A 22,825-nucleotide genomic window follows, 5' to 3' on the forward strand; every position below is an offset into this window, starting at 1 on the left:
GCACCGTGGACAATTCTAGGCTGACAATGGATCCATATGACTGCGTATGGGTGTGCATTGTACCCCGCCAGTGCATGCTTTTCCATCCTAGTAGAACTGTTATGTTGGTCTGATTGTTTTTTTTAGGGATCGGCTGGTGCTTCTAAACTGACCTTATGAAACATATTGTGTATCGGCAACGGCTTTACTGATTCACATTAAATACAGTTTCTTTGTCAATGTCATCATGAAAACGTAGGGGTTTCCACTATATCCACTGACTACATCCATTCAGGATATGGCAGGCTGCCAACTCAGTTTTTTTTTAGTACCACAGGCACAGCAATCCCCTAGCCTCATGTTACCCTACATAAAAAAATGGATTCTAAGCAGTCAGGTTTATCTATACGGAGTTTAAATGTGGGAAAAAGACTCGGGCTGGTATCTGATGTGGACTTGGTATTGGCAGATACAGACTTGAGGTATTGAATTCAGTATCTGGAGAGAAAATGTTAAGATCGGCCCATCCCTTTCCTCACAACCTGCCTCTTGCTCTTTAGCGTCATACAAATAACTCTGTGTAGTGTGTGACTGCTGCAGATTTGATCCAACACAAAGCCTAAAGTGATTGCATTTAATCACCGTCTATCAACTATTCCCTTCCCGTGTAAGTTCGATCGGCGCGTTCACACACATATCCATTCAACGTAAATGTGAATCCAAAGGCATAAACCCTGCGTTCCAATACCCCGCTATTGAGTATGGTAGAAAAATGTTTAGGATGACCTAATTCCTGTGGTCAGATGCAGCATGTTGAAAAATACTCGGAGGCCTTACTAAATCGGATTTTTGCGTGGATATGAGAATGCTTTTTGGGCGATTCTGACCCACAATCCAATGCACACCAGTAGTGATGTCACATCAATGGTGCCTCCAAGTGAAATCAACCAGGGATGCAAGGGGTATATAAGCAAAGGGCAAGATCAAGGGTGCATTGTTATGATGATATGAATGAATAAACATATCCCAATTGTATGCCTACAGCATGCTAACTAGATCATTTTTATGATCAGCTGTAGTATGTAGAATGTTTGGGGGCAGAAGAAGAATACAGTGTGAATGCTTGGTGGTCCTCCTCTCCATCCCTGCAGGCAGTATAAAGCACGATGCAGGGCAAGCACACCCCCGTCTCCCAAGACAAGTTAATAAGATGGAGCAGTCCCCGGGGGCAACAGCCGGCCAGCATTATCACTTTGAAGGCCGCCAGGAAAACTGACACATACTAAGGAAAAAGGACTCCCGAAAAGAAGCTATTAATTACGCCCCTTCTCACTAGCCACTGCTGCAGAAAAACTCTCTTTTGACAACTTGGCGCCTTGGCGGACATGGATTGTTTCAAAATAAGGGGATTTTACCCTCCCACTTGGTACAATTAATCCAATGCAATTATTATTATTTTCTTCATGCCACTCAATTGGTGAAATTCATTATATCCCCCCCATATCTCTTGCTGTATGTCGCTGCATGTCCATGTATGACGAGGCAAACCTTCTCAAGTGTGAAACCGCAACGAGGTGTGGGGGCAACAGAGCGCATATCAGCACACGTGAAGCGCCTAAAGACCACTTCTATGGACATGTGGTGCGCGATGAATAAATCATACTGCAGAAAAACCAAAGGGGAGAGAGAAGTTCCTCTCTCCTGAGGGGCCTACATTCATTTAGCGCTGCCCCGGCTCCAACGCAAGTATCTCTCTGCCATCTAAATAAGCCTTGCACGGCCGGCGCACAAGAGCAAAAATATGTCACCTGGCCGGAGAAATACATTGACACAATTCGTTCCCCGTTTATTTGAGCCATCATAATTAAAAATAATTGAGTATTGGTAGGGGTGGGGTGGAGGTGGGCAGGTGCTCCCATCAACATTTATTTTTTTCACCAATTAGCACTACAATAATATTGCGCTGGATATTGCAGATGATATTATTAGCATTTTGATGGAACACAAGTGCCTGCATGCCCCGCACGCCAGAGAACCGTTCTCAAGTGGAATCTTTTTTTTTTTTTTTTTTTTTGCGCTGAGATCCACCGGGGGAAAGAGTCACTTCTGGTTTAGACAAAAACAGGCTGCGAGAGAGAAAGAGAGAGAGAGAGACGGAGAGAGACGGAGAGAGATAGCGAGAGAGAGAGAGAGAGCAGAAATGACATCATGGTGCATTATGGAGCCATATTATAGATTCATCGCAGCAGAATTAATGCCATTTTCAACTGACCACATCTGGATCCACGTCAGATACCAAATGCACTGAATTTGGATTATTTCTTTTTATCTTTTTACCTCTGCACTGAAGCTGTGATCACGTTTCTCATCTCAATTGGTTACGAGATAAACCCCGAATCACACACACCCATGATGAAACTGTGGATTTCAATGCTGTTGTGCTTAAACAGAATCTAATTCTTCTGATAGGACCGATATTTCAAGTCCCCATCCTCCTCAAAGAGAATGGTCAATCTGAACGGAAATAAGATTTGGTCTGACAAATGTATTTCAACATCAGGGCTAGGGCCTGTGTGTTCTCGTATATAGCCCGGGCTCGTCTGTTTGTCGGGAAAGGCCTAACAAATTGGCTCTCCGACCACTTGGGAGCAAGTGTGCATCCGTGTGATGGTTTTACCCCTGCGCTGTGGCTTCGGAATCAAATTTGAAGCATTGAATTTCTGTGATACATCTTACCAATTTTCTCTCTAAAGCATTCACGCTAGATGTGAGCATCTTCTCTGTGACAAGGATTATCTCACAAATACCAGAGGGGGGAAGATAACTGACAGTTGTTCTGCGTAAAAATGACTTTTTTCCCCCCATGTGAAATGCAAAGTGTAGTGTAGAAGCTAATTTGCAATCGTGACCAGAGGTGTCAAAACTACTTAAAATGTTTTATAAAATAAAGTAAAAACTTGCATACTGATTGGGTTGGTATCACCTTCTTCCATAAATCAAAATGAAATCAAAATTACATTTTTCCTGAGAGACACATCTCTGCGGTATTCCTACTGGTGTTGCCTTTTATGTGCTGGTCCACTACCTTTTTTTGCTTTCAATCAAGTAAAGCCCATTAATAATGCATCACCACACATCAAACATGTCAATCATGTCAATTTTACACTTTTGATTCTACCTCAACAATGAGCCATTTTTCATGAAGATAAATCAATTGAAAAGAAAAAAATTTGGATGAATTTGACAAAAAGCAAAGTTGATGTATGCGAGCATTGTGCATTTGACAGAGTTAGATCCCTTTTATAAGGGCACACAAAGAAAAACACACACGCACACAAACAGTACGCCACAGACAGGGAGGCATGCACACACATTATTAATGTCTGCACATATTGGGGCAGACATGTCCTGCACTTTATCATTTGTCTTATTTTTCGTGTCATTATCAACGCAATGATTTTGGCATAAAATACATCACCTGATATTCATGGCATTTGGCAATTGCACACCATTAACTGTGTGTAAAAGAGAGAGAGAGAGAGAGAGAGAGAGAGAGAGGTGGAAAGGAGAAGAGAGAAATGGAACGGGGGAGTGCGAGAGACAAAGACAGAGAGACTGACGTAGGGAGGGAGACGGAGACAGAGAGATCAGAGAGCTGGGGACAGCAGAGCAGCCCAACGATAAATGAATCCCCGAGAGAGAAACGTGTGGAGGGGACATGGAGAAATTACAGAACAAAAGGAGAAGACAGAAAATGACATTTCTTAAGGGACTGCTGTGGTGTGGCATTTGTGGGGGAAGAAAAATGAAATGTGAGGACCGGAGAGACATGGAAGGGCGGTAGAGAGAGAGAGAGAGATAGAGAGAGATAGAGAGGGCATGGGGAGAATGGAATGAGTGAGAGCGAGAAACAAAAGAGAAAGTGTGTGAGAAGAGAGGTAGAAGACTAATGTATGAGAGATGAAGCAGGAGTCAGTGAGTAAGGCTGGCTGCTACTGTCTGATGGATTGGGTGGGGGGTTTAGGGTGCTGGGGTTTTTTGCACTGGTGGATGGAGAAGAACCGGTGACATGGATTCTTTGAGGCGGCATTTCAAAAAAGAAAAAAGAAAAAAAGAAAAAAGTGAACTCGTCAGAAATGGGAGATGAAAATAAACCCACCCAAAAAAAAAAAGATAAAAAAGGAACATGACTTCTCTTGGGAGCTAGAATCTCCGTGGCAGGTATAGGTATAGAGAAAGGTGAGAAAGAGATTGGGTTGGAAACAAAGAGGGAGAAGAAGCACAAGGGGAATGAGCAAAAAAAGAAAAGAAAAAAAGGAGAAAAAAAATGTGTGAAGTGACAGAAAGAGTGAAGCGGGGAAAGAGATGACGGAGATAAGGCGAGATGAGAGACAGCTGCCTTTGATGCGACTGCTCCTCAAACTGTGGCAGTTTGCAGAGAGAGAGATGGTGCGCACGTGCGGCAGTCGCATAGGCGTGTGTGTGCTTGTGTGTGTGTGTGTGTGTGCAAGTATCTGTTTTAATCAAGTTCACGTAAGCGTAAAAGGCGGGATTGGGTGATAAGGCAGCTGCTCGTTTGTAGAGCGTATATGGAGTTGGTACCCACGTGCTCTAAGTAAACACACATACACACACAAAATCACTCACACACACACACACACACACACACAGGCAGACGGGAAAAAAACATCCCTCCGGAGGTATGAAGGAACACTCGGGGCCTACAAAATATTCAAGGCTCTCCTCTAGACAAGAATCCCCTCCCCGAAGCTCGCTGACAAGAGAAAGCACAGTGAAACTCCTCTTTCTAGCATGCACGCCGTTTTTTTTTTATTTGCCCTAGTCGTACAGTTACGCTCGTACCGTATCAAAGCAAGGACACACGCTGCTGTGTGAAGTGCCATCAACGTACACACACCTTCCCCTCCTCCCTCTCTTTATGTATCCCTCTTTCTTTTTTCGTCTTTTCCCCGCACACGCAACTTGGGAGGGAACAGAGGAGAGAGAGTGGGGGGAAGGGGGGCTGGCAGCGGCAATGAAAAGACAGTGATGAAGGCACATCGGAAAAATATACGCTGTAGTAAACGTCATCCATCTACTGAAAACATCACACACACACACACACACACACACACACACACACACACACACACACACACACACACACACACATCACACATCACACATCACACATACTTTTAAGTTTAGTCTCTCTCAGCACGAGCCCAATGTGGATCAGCACCAGAAGCGCACATTTACACAGGCCATGTGGTTCCTAAATGAATGAATGCACACACATGCACATAGACAAGCATGCACGCACACACACACACACACACACACACACACACACACACACACACACACACACACACACACACACACACACACACACACACACACACACACACACACACACACACACACACACACACACACACACACACACACACACACACACACACACACACACACACACACACACACACACTCTGGTAACCCTTTCTCACCACGTCTCTACAATTACACATGCCAATTCCAGGGAGGCAAAAACCCAAACAAAAGGCAACTGAGCACAAGGCATATTAATCATATCATCATCCCACATGCATTCCTCTGTAACCTCGTGAACTATTGATTGGCTGCCATGCCAAAGGGCTCTCTTACAGCTGTGAGGGTTTGGTTTTTTTGCCAGGGAAAAAGCTGCATAAGGCAAAATAAATATATAAATAGAATAAAATGAAAACCTAATGATGTCAGATGCCACCCCTGACCCCTGGTAATTTTCACAAATGCAGATTTATGGCAGATCATTATGCATTGCGCCCGTGCGTATCAACCTAGATGTGGTGTTTTGTCTGTTTTGTTTGTGTATGAATGTGTGTGTATAGTGGAGGACAATGTCATATAAACAGGGCGGCTGGTTGAGGGGCGTGTTCTCTGTGAGTCAAGGCAAGAACATACAGAGAATGGGCCCCCTAGGCAGCCACCCATTTTATATGGTAGGTAAACACACACACACACACACACAGAGTGTCACGCACGCACACGCACAAGCACAGTGTCACGCACGCACAGTGTCACACACACACACACACACACACACACACACAGTTCCCTTGCAAAAAAAAAAAAACACACACCTACACTGAAGCGCACACTTAAAAACACACAGAGAGCGACATTGGAACCTGTCAAGTGCGAACAAACTGACGACAAGCGGGCGACAGATGGATTCACTGAGGAGAGACGAGCCACGCATTCAACTCAATTAGCAACGTGCTGCTGCGTGACGCCGATGGGATACGGAATCTTACCATGACTGGCAACCTGTCAATCGAAGCAACAGAGCCGCAAAGAGTAGAAAACACAAGCATCATGCAAGACGCAACAAATTTAATTTAATAAACCAATAAATAAATAAATTAATTTATGAATAAAAATGCTATAAACCCATTGGATTGGCAGCTCTGCATCAAAAAACACACAGGGCATAATGTGATCAGGGAGCCTAAAGTATCCCCGGGGCGCGCACACACAAAGAAGAAGAAGAAAACTGGCAGTGGTGGAGGAGGAGGTAGCGGAGAGAGAAGAGAGAACAATGGCTGCTATCCCTTTTTTACAGTCTTGCTCACTCTCTTTCCTCGCGAGCACTGTTCATACATTATCCTGCCATGGTACCTAATGAGCCAGGCATCGCCACCCTGACACTTACGCTTGGCTAGGCAACCCTTATTACAGCAGAGGGAGGCACACGCACATGCACCACGCAAACACGCACGCATGCACACACACACACACACACACACACACACACACACACACACACACACACACACACACACACACACACACACACACACACACACACACACACACACACACACACACACTGACCACCACAGGTCATCACAGCACAGTTGCCTTATAGGGGAGAATGAAAACATCTGGGCTTGAGATGTAAAGGGGCTTGTCCGTCAGTGATATTTTGGTTATTGGTAAGTGTGTTTGTGTGTCACTTTCAAAAATGTCAAGTTCCTTGTTATCACAAATACTCCATGTGTCCCCGGCTAAGTCGATGGTTCTTACCGATGCTTCATTGTTGGTGATGGCAGACAAAATGGCTCTTTATGGCGCTTTCTTTAACGGCTATGCACTTAAAAAAAAAAAAAAAAAAAATTTAAAATAAAATGCAAGCACAACAGGAAAAGTCTATCTTCTGGCAACATACCAGTCAGTGCCAGGAAGTACCCTGCAGTGCTGTGATTGTTGTGTTGTTGGCTGCTTCTGTATATATAAAGAAAGCTCTTCCACTTCAAAAGAGCACCCTACAACAGTTTAAGTGGTAAAGCAGCAGGGCTAGTGGGAGGCCAATCAGCAGCAAGTACAGTATGGGAACATGGTAATCGTGGGTCAAATATAACATCAGACATCAAGACAGCGTGACAGTATAGAGTGGAGGTGTGAGTGTGTGTGGGGGGGAGGGGGAGGAGGACAGGGATGTTGGTTCAACACTTTGAATGACATTTTCACCACCACAAGTTTGACCCTCAAAGCACAATGACAAAGAGAGAAAGAGAAAAAAAAATATGCAGGAAGCAAGAAGGGCCAGCAATTGTTCTTTTTTCCGCTTTAATCTAAGATTAGATTTTCTGGACCAGAGGTGATGTAATCTAATTCATCTAGCAATGTGAAAAGTGATTGCTGTGGCTCGGCAGCTGACTGTGATTTTCATTCTGACCACCATGACACTTAAGAGGGACTGGGAAAAAACAGACTTCAAAGCAGTCGTGCTGAGGCTTGATACTAAGTTTAATTTTGTCCTCTTTTCTTGAAAGTCTTAAAGTTATACTAAAGTGTGAACGAAAACACTAGGGATTTTGTTTTTTAAGGGTCATCTACGTTATCAAAATTAATCTCCTATGCCTCTGACATATCAGATTTAGGTATCTCCGTTTCTCTAATTATTACATCTGATAATAAATGTAGAATAAAAATATATTAAGAAACACCAATCAGTAAAACCACTTTGGAAAGTGTCTCTTTACAGGTGGAGTCACTGATTCTGGAGAATGCTTGTTGTCAAAATCAGTGAATATCTCCCTACAGTCAGCTACCTGTCCCTACTGTGTGTGCGCTGAACAAAATTAATCTGGTTTTAATGTAACTGGGCATGTTGCTAGCTACGAGGGGTCCCGTTTGTTTACACAATCTTTGTTAACATACCTGTTTGTTTACAGAGAGTAGGCTGTCTATTAACACCCCGAAAAAAGTTCAGTGAGCACACAGTAGGTAGCTACAGGTAGCAAATAGGGAAGTGAAGAGCTATTCACTTCGCTATTTTGAAAACAAGCATTCTCCAAAATACCTGAGCCCACCTCTAATTGTTTCCTATTTAGAAGAAGACAACAGCAGTACAGACATTCCTGCGGTGCATCTTAAGGTTATTGAAAGAAACATGCCCGTGTCATCAGAATGTTTTTTAAAAAATCCTACAAAGACAAGAAGAAGCGCATATTTTACTAACACTGCAAAGCCGACACTTATCTAATTCCCCGGTGTGCTGCGCTCAGCTGTAAGATGCCTGGGTGGGCACCAATCAGGCTGTAAATACAAGGGACAATGCACAGGGAAGCTTCCACTTCTCCCCTGTCTGTCTCTTTGCCACTCTCATGCACATTAGTTGCACAAAACAATATCTCTGCACTTGCATGAACATCTAGTGCCTTATTTTAAAAGTCTTGCCTTTGACAGTTTGCAACAGCTACATATTTTCCACATTAAGGACGAGTGTGTGCGTGTTAAAAATGGAACTCCAAACGAACTTGTGAGACTCACCGGAGCAATGTGCGTGTGTGCAATGTCTGTACTTTTTTTTGTGTGTCCGCGGCGCGCGTGTGTTTATATTTGTGTGAGCGAGTGGATGTAAACTCTGGTATTGCAGGTCACGGTGGTTTGCAATCTCTTCGGAGGGTTTAACCTTGGGTAAATCCACTAATAGGTTTGTTGTGAGAATGATGATGTGAGCACTAGATCCTCCCCGATGGTTTCACTTTCTAAGAGCATCCGGCGTGGGGGGTGGGTGGGGGGGGGGGGGGTCACACATGGAGAAGCTGTGGGGGTATTACAAGGTCAGAGGTTGGGCTAACTCTCAATATGATGACAATTCCAAAGCTTGGCATTTTCATTTCCTGAAGGGAGCATGATTCCCCCACGGCAGCTGTGGCCAAAGATGTTTGCCTTATCTTTTGTTCAAATACATTCCTCACCCGGCTTTTTAAAGAGAGAGTAGAACACACTGGTGGACCAGCGCTGTGTGCGCACAACAATCTCTCTTTCCATTCACATACACTGTGAGGAAACATTCTAAAATCGATACAGCTCTTTTCCGATTGCATACACTTGCATAGAATCAAAACCGTGCCCTTTCTGCACATTTCTTTTATTTTTTTGTCCCATTTCATTTTGTCCTTCAAATGTCTCCAGAGGTGGTGCGGGCAGGCGGCGCGGCCAACCAGTGGGAGTAGCTGATGTTTTTAATGGCACATGGTTTGTCTCCTGGTGGTGAGATAAACGCCGGGAAGAGATTAAAACCCCAGGCTTTTCTTTCACAATCTCTTTCCTTCATCCTCCTTCCCCTTTGCAATGGTCATGCAGGGCTAGCACAGCACACTCTAATTCAAAACCTTAACCCATCCTGGCTATGAGGCGGCGTAGAGCCTAAAATAAAAAAAAACACACACACATGCTTAAAACACACACACATATCAGGCACACCAACGCAACGCAACACACACACACACACACACACACACACACACACACACACACACACACACACACACACACACACACACACACACACACACACACACACACACACACACACACACACACACACACACACACACAACACAGACACACACACACACACACACACACACACACACAGTTAGATAGAGGGGGCAGATGTCAGGAGATGGGCAGGAGAAAACAGTAGGCTGACAGGGAGCTATAGATTCTCCTGTACCGTTTAATCACCTAACTGTCAGGTACGCCTCACGTGGCTCATTGCAGAATACTAGTAGGAATGTACACATAGCTACTATACTGCAATGCCCGCGTTGATTTGCGAGGCTATAGTCTGTCGGGTCCCTGAAGTCAAGATGTCGATCACAACAGAACACCCTACAGAGTAAGATTTCGGGCAATAGGCCATGCTACCTGCTTCGTGGTAAATTAGTTATTTAGATCCTTTGTGGCTGTGATTAGGCCAAAGCTACAGGGCCCCTCAGGTGGAGGTCGAAACCCAGAGTGTGTGATTAGCTCTGCCATTTAAATGACATTCACACTGATCGCTAATATCAGGGTCTGTCAAGGTGAGAGAATACAATGAGGGAATAGGTGAGCTCATGTTGGAATGCCAGAGCAAAACAAGGCAGACTTTATTAAACCCCTGGGGGAAATGTAATTATTAGGTATTACACACACACACACACACACACACACACACACACACACACACACACACACACACACACACACACACACACACACACACACACACACACACACACACACACACACACACACACACACACACACACACACACACACACACACACACACACACACACACACACACACACACAGAAATACAGTCCGAAATACAGATATGCAGAGGGGACCTTTAAGTACGCATTAATGGTGGAGTCAGTGATACTAGAGAACACTTGTTGTCAAACAATCTTTGCCAAAATAAGTGAATATCTCCCCACAATCCACTTCCTGTCCGTACTGTGTGTGCACTGAAGACGATGTGGTGTTAATAAACAGCCCAGGCTCTGTAAAAAGGGTGCGGGTTTGGACAGGTAGCAGATCGTGAGGAGATATTCACTGGTTTGAACGAAAAGCGGTTTTAACAACATGCTTTCTCCAGAATCACTGACTTCACCTTTAATGGAGAGATGTCAGCACTAATCTTGTCAGAGCAGTTTAAGTGTTCAGTGCCTTGCTCAAGGGTCACCTCGGCAGTGCTCAGGAGTGTGGACTGGCACCTCTCCAGCTACCAGCCCACATTTCAAAGAGTGGTGCTGGATTTGAACCAGCAACCCAAGTCCCCACAGACTGAGCTATTTCTGCAGGAATATCTGATTCCACTTGGATGCGATTTGCGTGTGTCAATCAGTTAAGTCAGGCACAGCGGTTCATTGTTTTGACTCTGCATCAGTGCTGCTATACAGCCGTCGCCGAGCACAGAGGAGCTGCGATCTGTAAACACCACTCCGGTGGAAATCCTACAGAGATTTAGTTGTTTAAAAAGGGATTGGCAGGCGAGGATATTACCCATCAAAAGAAGACTTGGCTTATTTGTGAAAGCGCAGGTGGATAGACACAGACGCAGACACTGTATTTGACTCGTGTCCAAATAGATTTTTATTCTCTTCTCGTAAAAAAACAAAAAACAGAACTGGATATTTGCTCACAGGGCTATTTGGATGAAGAATTAAAGACATTGTTTACTTTGCTTTCTCTTGGGTTGGAAATTCATCTCTGTACTCAAGCCATCTTTTTAAAACTCAAATGACCCCCGCTCTCTCTCCCTCTCTCTCTCTCTCTTTGCCCTGAACAAAAGGAGGCATTATCAAAACCTCACTCTCAAGCAGTGCTAGATCCATTTGGTAAACAGCCTGTGTCCTACAGTAGTAATCAGAGGGTATTTTTTGAGGGATTTGCAGGCTGGCCAGGAGGCATCCGCTGGAGTGATCTCTAATTGCTAGAAGCGTAGGGCCTAGACTGCCTGGCGCTCTTTTGAAGCCATCGGCAAGCAGCTTCCAGCCAGTGAGAGCCAGCAGGGGGAGAGGATTCCCACTGAGGAGGCACTCTCCTTCTTTTCTTTTATTTCCTTCCCTCCTTTTTCTCCCCTCACCATTCTATAGTTCTGCTGTTTTTTCATGTGCCCCCATCCTCCCCTTTGCTCACTTTCCCATTTCTTCTGTAACTGCACTTGCTTCCTTTTCCCCCTCTCTCCTCCTATACTCAGTCAATGAGCCAGCAATCACTTTGCAGACATACATCCTCTGCTCACTCGGCCATGTTTCAATCCCTAGCACCGGTGGCTGATGAGGCATTGTGGGTGACGTCAACTATACTGGGGGCTTTTTTTCATTTTTTTTTCAGGGCGCAACAGTTCACCTGTGGAGGCGCAAGCAGCTCAATGCTTCCCAGGTTACAGGACTCATACTGGCAAGTCTTTGTATCGAATAATGAATGTAATATGCCAAAGAGATGAAAGATAATGAGGCCAATTACTCTTTTTTTTTCCTTTCTTCTCAGCCAGTGAATTTATGTCACATAGTTGGTGTGTGTATAATGACACCTAATACCACTCAAGCCCTTTGTTGCTGCAGGAGCTTGTGTATATCCTGGAGCCAAGACTTTTGCTCTATCAAGGATAAAGCTTTAAAAACAAATTGACGAATCAACACCTCCAAAGCAGCACAACCGCAAAATAATAATGATGATAGCGTTCGAAGGTTGGACCGTGTTGCATATTCATAGGCTTTTTGGGCATTGCCCGCACTGCTTACGCATGGGGCTGTACAAAAAAAAAGAATTTCACCTATGAAACGAACAAAGACACACAAATTGAAGGGAGAAAAAAGGGCAGGCTGTTATCCACGCGCACACACACACACAGTCTCGCAGACACACAACCAGTTTTTGCTGGTTTTGGAAAAGGCGGCCTCGCTCAGTGTGACATTGACTCCTCCGTGCCAATTCCACACTGGGAGCTGCACTTGCTAGCTTTGCTGCCAATCCAGGTAAAGAGATTACAGACACACACAATGCAGTCGTCTGTTTGTCTGCCAAGAAGAAAACCAGCCCTTTAAGCCCATAGAAAAAAAGGGCTATAAACAAATTCACACAGCCTTGGCCCCCGTCCTTCTTTAAAAAAACACCAAGAATCCCCTTCTTCTTCTTCTTCTCGAGGAACGTGTGCTTTCTAATGTGCAGCCTCGCCTCTCTCTCTCTCTCATTCAAAGCAAGCCTCTTGACTGAGACAATCCAGCCTTACATTTCTTTATCCTGGTCCCCAACACTGTTGCACATTACCTTGACTTGCATCATTCAAATAAAGAAGGAGTTTGGGCTTCCAATCAGTCACACAGTCATTATAAAAAACTACACTAATGGCTGCCGTCTGGTTACAAACTATTGTAAAACAATAGCGAAAAAATTACACTTGGGTTTCATCACCGTCCTTAATGGTGTTAATTAAAGAAAAGGTGAGAGAGAGAGAGAACGTGTGTGTCACCCAAAAATAGATATAGGTGCCACCTTCAATATTTCAACTCCCGGTAATTACCCGTAAAACCTGTTGAAAACTGAAAAAACTTAGTGAAAGCCGCGGTGCCGACACTGAGCACTACATTTTTTATTTTTTTTCGCAGAGCATGAATCAAACAATCACTGTGGCATGCAGTTTTGACCCAATTAATCAGCTACTTAGAATCGTAAGGGTGCAATTTAGCATCGGGATTGCGATGTACTAATTTGCATTGTATATACTTATCTTTTTGGGATCCTGGTGGATTGGGCGTGATGCTGAGAAGCTGCTTGTGAATAATGAAATCAGAGGGAGTGTGTGTATATATTCACCATACATTTCCTTTGGTAAAAAGGGTCCTGCGTGGATTATGTGCGTGGAATTATGCTGCGGAGATAAGAGGGGCTGTGTGGTAATGTGGTGGAGAAGGAGGGCTAATTATGGCGTGGCAAAGTAGCGCTTAATGAAGGATGCTTATGAGCAGCAAGACAAAGCATTCATCTATCATCTACTGTACCTTTTTTACTCACAGATTAAAGCCCCCAAGGCTTTCGCCGGATACCAATAGTTGCCACTCTGTCATGGCAGTCTCCATCTACTCTAAGAGATGCCATTTTTCCCTCAACCTCGGCAACACTCTGCTTGGCACTACCAATTGTGTTTGACAGTGAAATCACATCTTAGATCATAGATAAAATGTCAGCCTGCCGGACGGGGGTAGGCAAACGCACGACAGAATGATTTTGACTCAGGGCCATTGCAAAAAGCTTTTATTTCACACCAGGGTAGTTGGCCCTGTCATCTGGACAGTGGTGGCATGTGAAGTTATGTGGAGGGCGGTGGGTGATGTGACGACTGGTATGTGAAGTCGGTGACTGCTGAGCTCATGTCGCCACCGTCTCAGAAGACAGCGCACACCCATGCACGCACACACACACACAAAAACACACACACACACACACACGTCATCTGGACCCCCTGCACTGCTGGATAAACCATCCACAGAAAAAAAGGAAAAAAAAGAAGCAAGTCGAAAATAAAACATGTGATAACAAGTGGACACATTCCTGATTTTCTCTCTTTTCTGTCACAAAACGAAGTGTCAGGAGAAGAAGGGAAGGTTGAACGGAGGCGGGGGATGGCGGGGGGGGGACACTGCAGTGGAACCATGGAACAATGGCCGCCCTCTGGCATCAACCTCTGGACAGCCCATTGCTGCTCACCCAAAGACACCAGAGCTCACCCACAATGAACCTCTGCAGTGGGGAAAAGGAAGGCTTTGGAGAGTTCAATTTCCAACACAATTGGCCGTATTCTACTCCCTTTAAATGCCAAGAAGATGGTGTGCAGCGTGCGCCTTTGTCAGGGGGGAGCTTTGCTTACAGCGGAGTGTCCTTTAGCAGGAAAGACAGATAGAGAGAGAGAGAGAGAGAGAGAGAGAGAGAGAGAGAGAGAGAGAGAGAGAGAGAGAGAGAGAGAGAGAGAGAGAGAAAAAAACTAGAGAAATGGCGAGAGATGGCCAGAGAAGACAGGCAGGGGCCAGGGAGACAGAAATAGTAACACTGGCTACGTAAAAAAGAATGGGAAGAAATAATGCGACGGACGACCAAATGACTGGATAGAGAGATAGAGAGTGAGAAGAAAGTACAGAGAGAAGAACGAGAAGGGTAGAGAGAGTGTCTCCTCCGGTCCGTCTGTCTGTCTGTCTGTCTGTCTGTCTGTCGTTTTTTTTTTTGTTTTGTTGCCAGCCTCGCAGGGACCGTCTGAAGGACAATGCCCGCTACTAGTGGAGTGTGACGTTTGTCCTCTATCCAATTCGCCACAGCTCCCCAAAGAAAACACACTCACGATCAAGTGTCGATCATGCATACACACTCATACACTTAACTGTTCCAATAAACTCCTCAGAACAAAAAAGTAATATACAATACAGCCTCAACGTAAAATTTGAAAAAAGGGCTTCATGGGGAAAATAAAAAAGGCCCCGAGATAGCATTGAAATGAGGTGATGTGGAGGCACAGCGGGCCTAACAAGAGATCACGTTTTAACTGCTGTGAATTACACCTCAGATACCCAGAGCTCTTTGTTTTATGGGAATCATTTCACTCTGTGCACACCCACATAATGCCTTGTAAATATCAGGACTCTTTTCTACAGTGTATTTAATATGCTTGTAGAAACAAACAACTGTATTATTCGTTCTACCTCACACAAGCTAAAGCAATCTAAAACATGCTAACTGACTTCAGGGGCCATGTGCTTCCTTTCTTCCTCTTGTTTAGCCCCAGGTAACAATCTTATTGTTTTTTTTTTTGTTTTTTTTACACAAATCCTGGACTTTTAGGCTGCCGTTGTGTCTTTAGAGGTTGGGTCAGAGCAGTTTTAGAATGTGGCAATGCAAAAGAGCAAGAAATCACACTTGGAAAGTACAGCATTTGTGTTGATAGCATTCAAGATTAGCAAGAGAGAAAAAGTGGTAAAAAAAAAAGCCAGTTGTGAGAAATAGGCTATTTCCTACCGTACTTTAAGAACTGAGTGTAACATTTGGATTGTTAAATAAAAAATGTGTTTCTATCCGTTGCAGTGGTGCAGATAGATCAGAAAATTATTTTTTCATGAATCAATCTGTAAGATAAAAAATGATCACAGGTGGGAAATTGATTTGGACTGCAGGCTGCCAGATGCCCATCACTGGATCTGCAGGCAGTGGTAAAGCAGAAGCCCAGGCACTGGTTTCACTGACAATCTATTCCATGTCCATCTCCTTTTCGTGGTTGGTGGGGGGCAGCTGAGCCATTAATATTACACAATCACGCCAATGGCTCTGATGAATTATTAAAATGGTTCTTACCGGTCTGTAATATGCTATGCCGTTCATCTGGAAGACCTGTTGTGCTTGTGAGAGGGGAAGCAAGCGAAATACTGTATCTAATACCGTTTTGAAAAATTCCTACCGGAACAACATATCAAAACGCTAGTTAGAAGAAACAACAGCTGGGGGAAAGCACCTGCCACCTGCCTCTTAGTGTCACACTCAATATAAATACGTCCGCTGTCATCAGAATAAATACCAATGAGGCCCTTTCTCCATCATTGTCTTCATTTGAAGGGCATTTGTGCTGCCCCAAAGGCAAACGTCTAACACACTCCCCGAGCGTGGCGGCGCCCATCCCCTTTTCACACAGGGCTGGCGGTGCAGCAGACAGGATAGAGAGACAGGAGACAGAGGGAAAGAGAGATGAGCAGGAAATAATAGAGAGAGAGAGAGAAACAGCTTTCGTCTCAAAGCAGACCTCACACTGGGTTCTGTCACTACAGATCAAAATCCCCTTAAAGCCATAGATCACTTCCACTAGAGTTCACATGTTCCACACTTAGAGACTGTTTACCAGACTCAAAAAAGAGTTTGTCTGCTCATCATACACACGCACACACCTACACACGCGCGCCCGCCCGCACACACACACACACACACACACACACACACACACACACACACACACACACACACACACACACACACACACACACACACACACACACACAGTAGAAAAATCAAGAGAGAGTTTGCACACATGCACATGCACACACACACACACACCAAAACAATACAGCTTTCGATCCAAGACAACATTTACACAGGTTGAGAGGATGAGTTGAGCTCACTGCAAACTAATGTTTACATTTATAAAGGAAAATAGCGCACAACAACAGCCCAGTGCGGTGAGATTGGCCCTGCCTACGAGTGAGCTGACAGAGAAGTGTCTGCTCCTTCTTCTTCGTGGAAAATACCTGTCAGTGCCTGTCGACTACTCACGCTCACAGTGATACATACACAGCGAGGGACAGCCTGTCTCCTAAAAAGTTCCTTTAAGGCGCCTTTCACGAGGATTCATAGCCAATAACAGCCGGCGCGCGGGGGCTCCTGGTAAGTGACAGCCCTGTATGTGTTTAGCGGTGGTTAAGGCGGGCCTGTGAGCGTATATACGGCTTGGCACACACACACACACACACACACACACACACACACAAACGCACAACACTGCATTGTTGGTGCAGGGAGAGAAACCTGTCTTTGGAAAGTCCTCTGCTTGAGAGAGAAACGTCCCCCCCCCCACCCCTCATCTTAGATAAGGAGCCGATGAGAGATAGCGATAAAGTCAGAGCTTCTCCGGGGCCTTTATCTGATGCTGTTATCTGACTGCACAGCACCCACCATCGCACAATCTTTACACCCTTTAAGCACCTCTCTGAAACACTCACACCGGCATCGTCACAAACACACACGCACACACACACACAGAGACACACACGCATGCACACACACACACACACAGACAGACACACACGCATGCACACACACACACACACACACACACACACACACAGACGCCATCCAAGGCTCAAACATTCTAAACACCGTACCAGCTTTATTGATTACTTTGACACGCTCCCATTGTTGAACAGACGCTACAACTAATATCATGTAAGATTGGAACTGTTCTGTGTTATCTCATGGGGAAAAAGGACATACAATGACTATTTTCTCTCACCTTTGAGAAAGACGGAAAAAAGAAAAATGGATGGAGGGGGAGGGAGGGAAGAGAGAGAGAGAGAGAGAACGGACGGCGTGCACTTACCTCTATGTCTGTTAGTCGTCTTATCAAACATAAGCATGGCGTCGTCCACCTGGAAGACACAAGAAAAAAAACGTATTGACATTAGCTCAATTCTCTCAGCAAAAGGACCACACACCAACCTTCTCCCCACGGAAGCCCATCTCATTCTACTTAGTGCAATTACTCTTGGTGGGTATATTCTCATCACTTTTACACTTATTTTATTGGAAGCACCTCTCTCCTACATAATCTCTCAGCAGTCACAAGCTTAATGTGAGGTTGCCATGTCCCCCCTCTTGTCTGGTCGTCATTTTTTGACGATATAGGAATTGAAGCAATGTCGCATTGGTGTTCACTCATTGTCTAGATAAGATGTGGCCAAGACGTGAGTGGAAAGTGTCAACAGGTGAAGAAAATTAACAATAATGACAAGCGGAGGAGGGGGGGCGGGGGGGGGACTGTGTGGTGGACGATATGTTTATTTTCATGAACACCCAATGTCCGGTCTTGGTGGAGGGTTGACGGATAGACACATTACACTAAGCCAAGCCAGAGAGAGACAAATGGGATCCTTCCTCATCTCGGAGCGGGCGAGCGGGGCAGCAGCATCCACCATAATATCATCCCTCATCATGTCCAATAAAGCCACACACGCAGACAGGCAGGCAGCGTTTGCTCTTCACACACACATCCCTTTTAAAAAAACAGATCTCTAGACACGCTCTGGCTTTTCTATAACTCTGAAGAAATGCTTAAAAAATAGAGCGAGGCATGCTCATTTAGCATGTGATTTTGTCTTTGGAAGAAGAAGAAGAAAAAAAAACACAGGGGTACGGAGCATCGGCAGACAGATAGAAAAAAATGATGGAATACTAGTGTGTTCTACTGGCTCCCAGGTTGTGGTCTCTAGGAAAGTGTAGCAGCAGTGTAACCGAGTGAGGCTCTGTGCTGTGCTGTGCGGGGGCTAAGATGTGCACACAAGCATTGCGTCTGTGTGTTTCACGGGAGGGTGACAAAGCTTTGTGGCGGAGATGGGAAAGAGACAAGAATAAGGGGAGGGGGTCTCACTCAAGCCGAAACTGTCTGATTGGATAAAGAGAAGTGGCTGGCAGCCGGGCAGACTAGCGCTGGCACACTGTTTATATGCCCACCCCTCTTGCCACACATTTGGCACACAAGTCGTTGGCACAGCTTGCAGGGGCCACCGGTTACTCACTGCACTGGCTTTCGCAAAGGCCACATGCTGCTCCGAAGGCACTTTATCGCACCTCCACCAACTATTTCCAGATATACTGTAGCTGGCAACAGTCTTATGGATTTGAAGCAACCTATGTACACCTGCCTTATGTTTACCACATATGCCCTATCTCCTGAACCACTGCAGCTCCAACTAAATGTGAGAGTAAGTAAAGATACAAAATATAAACAATATAATGAACCAGAGCAAATACTGTGTAGTGCAAAATGAAAAAGGTGGAAGTCGGTATAAGGCTCACTGATGCATACTGCGCAACCCACGTTTGTAAGCTATTTTTCCTGGATGCCTCCACACATCAAGCATACTGCCTGCTTATTGGCTCACTGACACTGATGAGATGAACCCATAAGGTATTGAACAACAAGTGGTTTTTCGATAATTGAAGGTATGGTGGCATTTTGGTCGGTGCCAAAAAGGTATTGCACCCCAATAAGGGTGACACAGGCTATTGATAATACATACAAAATAGACTAAAATAAGCACCTGAAGTGGGCGGGGAATCAGTTGGATATGTTTTGCAATGCGAAGAGTGTCATATGTGAGTGGGCAGTACACCTTGTGCTGTGTCTGCTTTAAATGGCAGGGAGGGACTGGGCCATCGGTTACCTTGAATTAACAACTAAAGATTATAACATAATCACACACCAGGGCAGACACGCCAGGAAGAAAAAGCAAAGCAGGAAGCCTATGTGAAATTTGACAGAAAAACTAAATATAAATGTATTGGGAGTAAAAGTTCACCTGTGCTACGTGGGCCAATATTTCTGTCCACCCACTAACAAAGACAGTCAGTCATTTCCCGAAAACAGTCCCTACTGTTGTTGACACAATACACACAAAAAATGCAGTAAAAATAATGATGTTTTCGACAAACTATTTGATGACTGTGTGTGTTGGGGGAAAAAAAACGTATAAAAGTAATGTACAAACAGCTAAGCAATATCACCTGCAGCGACAGTTCATATGAATGTCACCTCACCTCTGTCTCCTGCCGGCTGATCTAATGAAAGTCACATTAAAGTGGGAGGAGGGTGGCATAAGTGGAATTTGTAGTGCAGTGGATTGTGATTTCATTGCCTGAGTTTGAAGAACACAAGAGTAACTTCTGGACCGTTCAAGGATACCTGGCTAGATAATTAAAGTGTCTGGTAAATTAAACTTTGATTCAATTGTTTGTTTGTTTTTTTTTTGCTTGAAAACGGCTGTTAACACAAGACATTTTATATGTTTATAATGTCTCAACATCTCTCGGTGTGAAAGCTCCACTGCCAAGCACGGATGGAACGGCGTGTTTACCAAGTATGTGTGGCTGACAGCCCCGCAATGGTTTATGGGAGACAGAAATGTATCATCATCTAATATCAGTAATAGTGAAACAGCCAACAGACAAAGCGGATAACTTTTTTTTTTGGTTTGTTTCAAGGCTCCTTCGAAACACAACCATTATGACAGAGATTGATAAGTAACAATTTGTGTCTACTCTGTGATTCGGCGGTGAAATGACACCCATCAAAATGTATAATGATAGCCACAAGCACCAGCCAAAAAAAATTCAAATAAATGCACACATACCACTATTAATGACTTCTCTGCCAGTCTTTAGCACATTTCTGTTATGTAGCTAAAGCAAACAAGTGTGCGTGCATTAAAAAACATATGAAATCGGACTGGCTTGAATTATGAAAAAGCAGCCCCCACAGTACCATCAGTCATCAAGCACCACCACCACCGGCCTCTTGATGCGACACAACACTCAAATATCTGTGCTCAGATATTGATAGCATTGCTGCTGTAGAAAATAATTTGCAGCCTGAGAGCCAGATAGACTGTTACTGTGTAAAAAATGGAAGTGAGGTCTATCAGAAGGAAGTGTATTATATAAATGTGTGAACTGTGTTGTTGTGACATTATTAGGAGGAGGACCATCCTGTCAACGAGACCCCCGTACAACAAAGAACACAGATTCACAGTGAAGCACTGATGGGCACTTTAACAAAGAATGTGCACATCATGTGAGAGTCACACTCCAGCAGGTCATACAATGCAGTCTCTCTCCCCCTCTCTCACTCTCTCTCACTCTCTCTGTATCTCTCTCTCTCTCTCTTTGCCACTTGCAGAGTCTATAGAACCATCTCCCGTGCTCCAGGGCTTTTCAATGTAGTTATTCAAGCAGAACACAACTGTGTGCCTCCATCTGATAGAAGGTTAAGGACCTCTTCACTGCTCACAAAAAAAAGCCCGCCACACAGAGGTGAGGCCAGGCTCACCTCGGGGAAGAAATCTTTCTCTGTCCTCCTCCTCCTTCTCTTTCACTCTTCCTTTTCTTCCTGGCTCGGTGAAAAGAAAAGGTTCAAAGGATAATGGCTGTCTTATCACTATGTAAAAGGGGGGGAATGGGAACTCCAGTGAAGTGCCTGGCCTTTTGTGACAATGAAGAAAAGAGCAAAAGTCTATTTCACCGCGGTATATGCACTGGAACAGTCCATGGCCACTTATAAAAGAGAAGGGTGCTGGAAGACAGTTCGAGGCCAGGCGGCTCTTTAACTAAACCTGTAGCCAACACATGTGGGTAGGTGGGGCTGACAGGAGCATATTACGCACATTGTTGGATTACCAGCAATTTCAGTATAGGTAGTGATTTAATACAAGTGTCATTTATTCTGGTTCGATCCCATTCTTTAAAAGGTCTCCTATTCTGCAAAATGTACTTTTTCATGTTTTTTCAACATTCATATGGGTCCCAGGTATGTCTAGAGACTCACAAAGTATAAAAACAAATACAACCCTCTCTGTTTTTATCCACATCCACCTTTCAAAAAATCCTGTGTTCAAAAACCCCACTCAGATATATCTCCCCTTGTGACATCATAAGTGGAGAAGCCAAACCCCCTCATTAGCGACCTAACTTAGCACTACCTCCACTTGTAATAAGCACACCCCAAGATACCCCTGAATATAACTGGCAGTTGGATTTAAAGTGGCAGTTAAATTCATGGCCAATCAGAGTAGACTGGGCTTTTTGGAAGGCGCCGGACGGTGCTTAAAAAGACAGGGCCCGCAATTGAGTGTTTCAGACAGAGGCTGAAAAGAGGAGATTAAGCAATGGCACTCTGAGAAATAAAAGGGTTTTTTGGACACTACACCATGAGACAAGTTGTCTAGTAGTTACCCAAATTACAAGTTTGAACCTGAAAATCATCGTTGTATGTGACCTTTAAATCGCGGCTATTCAGCAGGTAAATATGCCTGCGTCATGTTAGTAGCAGTTGTAGTACTGTTGACAAGCGCAGTGTAAGTGGTAGTGACGGTACTGGCCAGCTGTAAATGCTGTAGATGTGGGTGGGTTGGTAAAGTGAGTCATGGAGTTGGAGTGGGTGGGATGAGTAAGTTTCAGACAAACAATTGATTCAGATTGTCTTTATCATGTCTTGGGAGTCCAGATAATTAATCTTGGCTGAACAGGTATCAATCCATGCTAATGCAATCCAAGTGTTTTCCCTTTAGTGAGCGGTCAAGGTTGAGGGCTGCAGCTAGTTGTTTTTTTTGTAAGTGGTTTAAGAGATGAGAAGTGTTCCTGCAGTATGTAATGGAAGGTGACCGTCACTGGTTTCAGTCCTTGTTGCCCTCTTTGTCTACCA

General features: G+C 44.5%; 1 protein-coding gene across 1 annotated transcript in view; it reads right to left on the reverse strand.

Annotated features, from left to right (window-relative positions):
* Nucleotides 1–22,825, reverse strand: part of LOC307260937 (RNA-binding protein Musashi homolog 2) — a 249,681-nt gene that overhangs the window by 88,135 nt on the left and 138,721 nt on the right. The window contains exon 7 of the mRNA XM_080041331.1: nucleotides 17,951–17,999. Coding sequence (XP_079897457.1) covers nucleotides 17,951–17,999 — 49 coding nt within the window. The remainder of the gene's footprint in view (nucleotides 1–17,950; nucleotides 18,000–22,825) is intronic.

This window comes from Ammodytes marinus (genome assembly GCF_949987685.1).
Source record: "Ammodytes marinus genome assembly, chromosome: 14".
In the NCBI taxonomy this organism is placed as follows: Eukaryota; Metazoa; Chordata; class Actinopteri; order Uranoscopiformes; family Ammodytidae; genus Ammodytes; species Ammodytes marinus.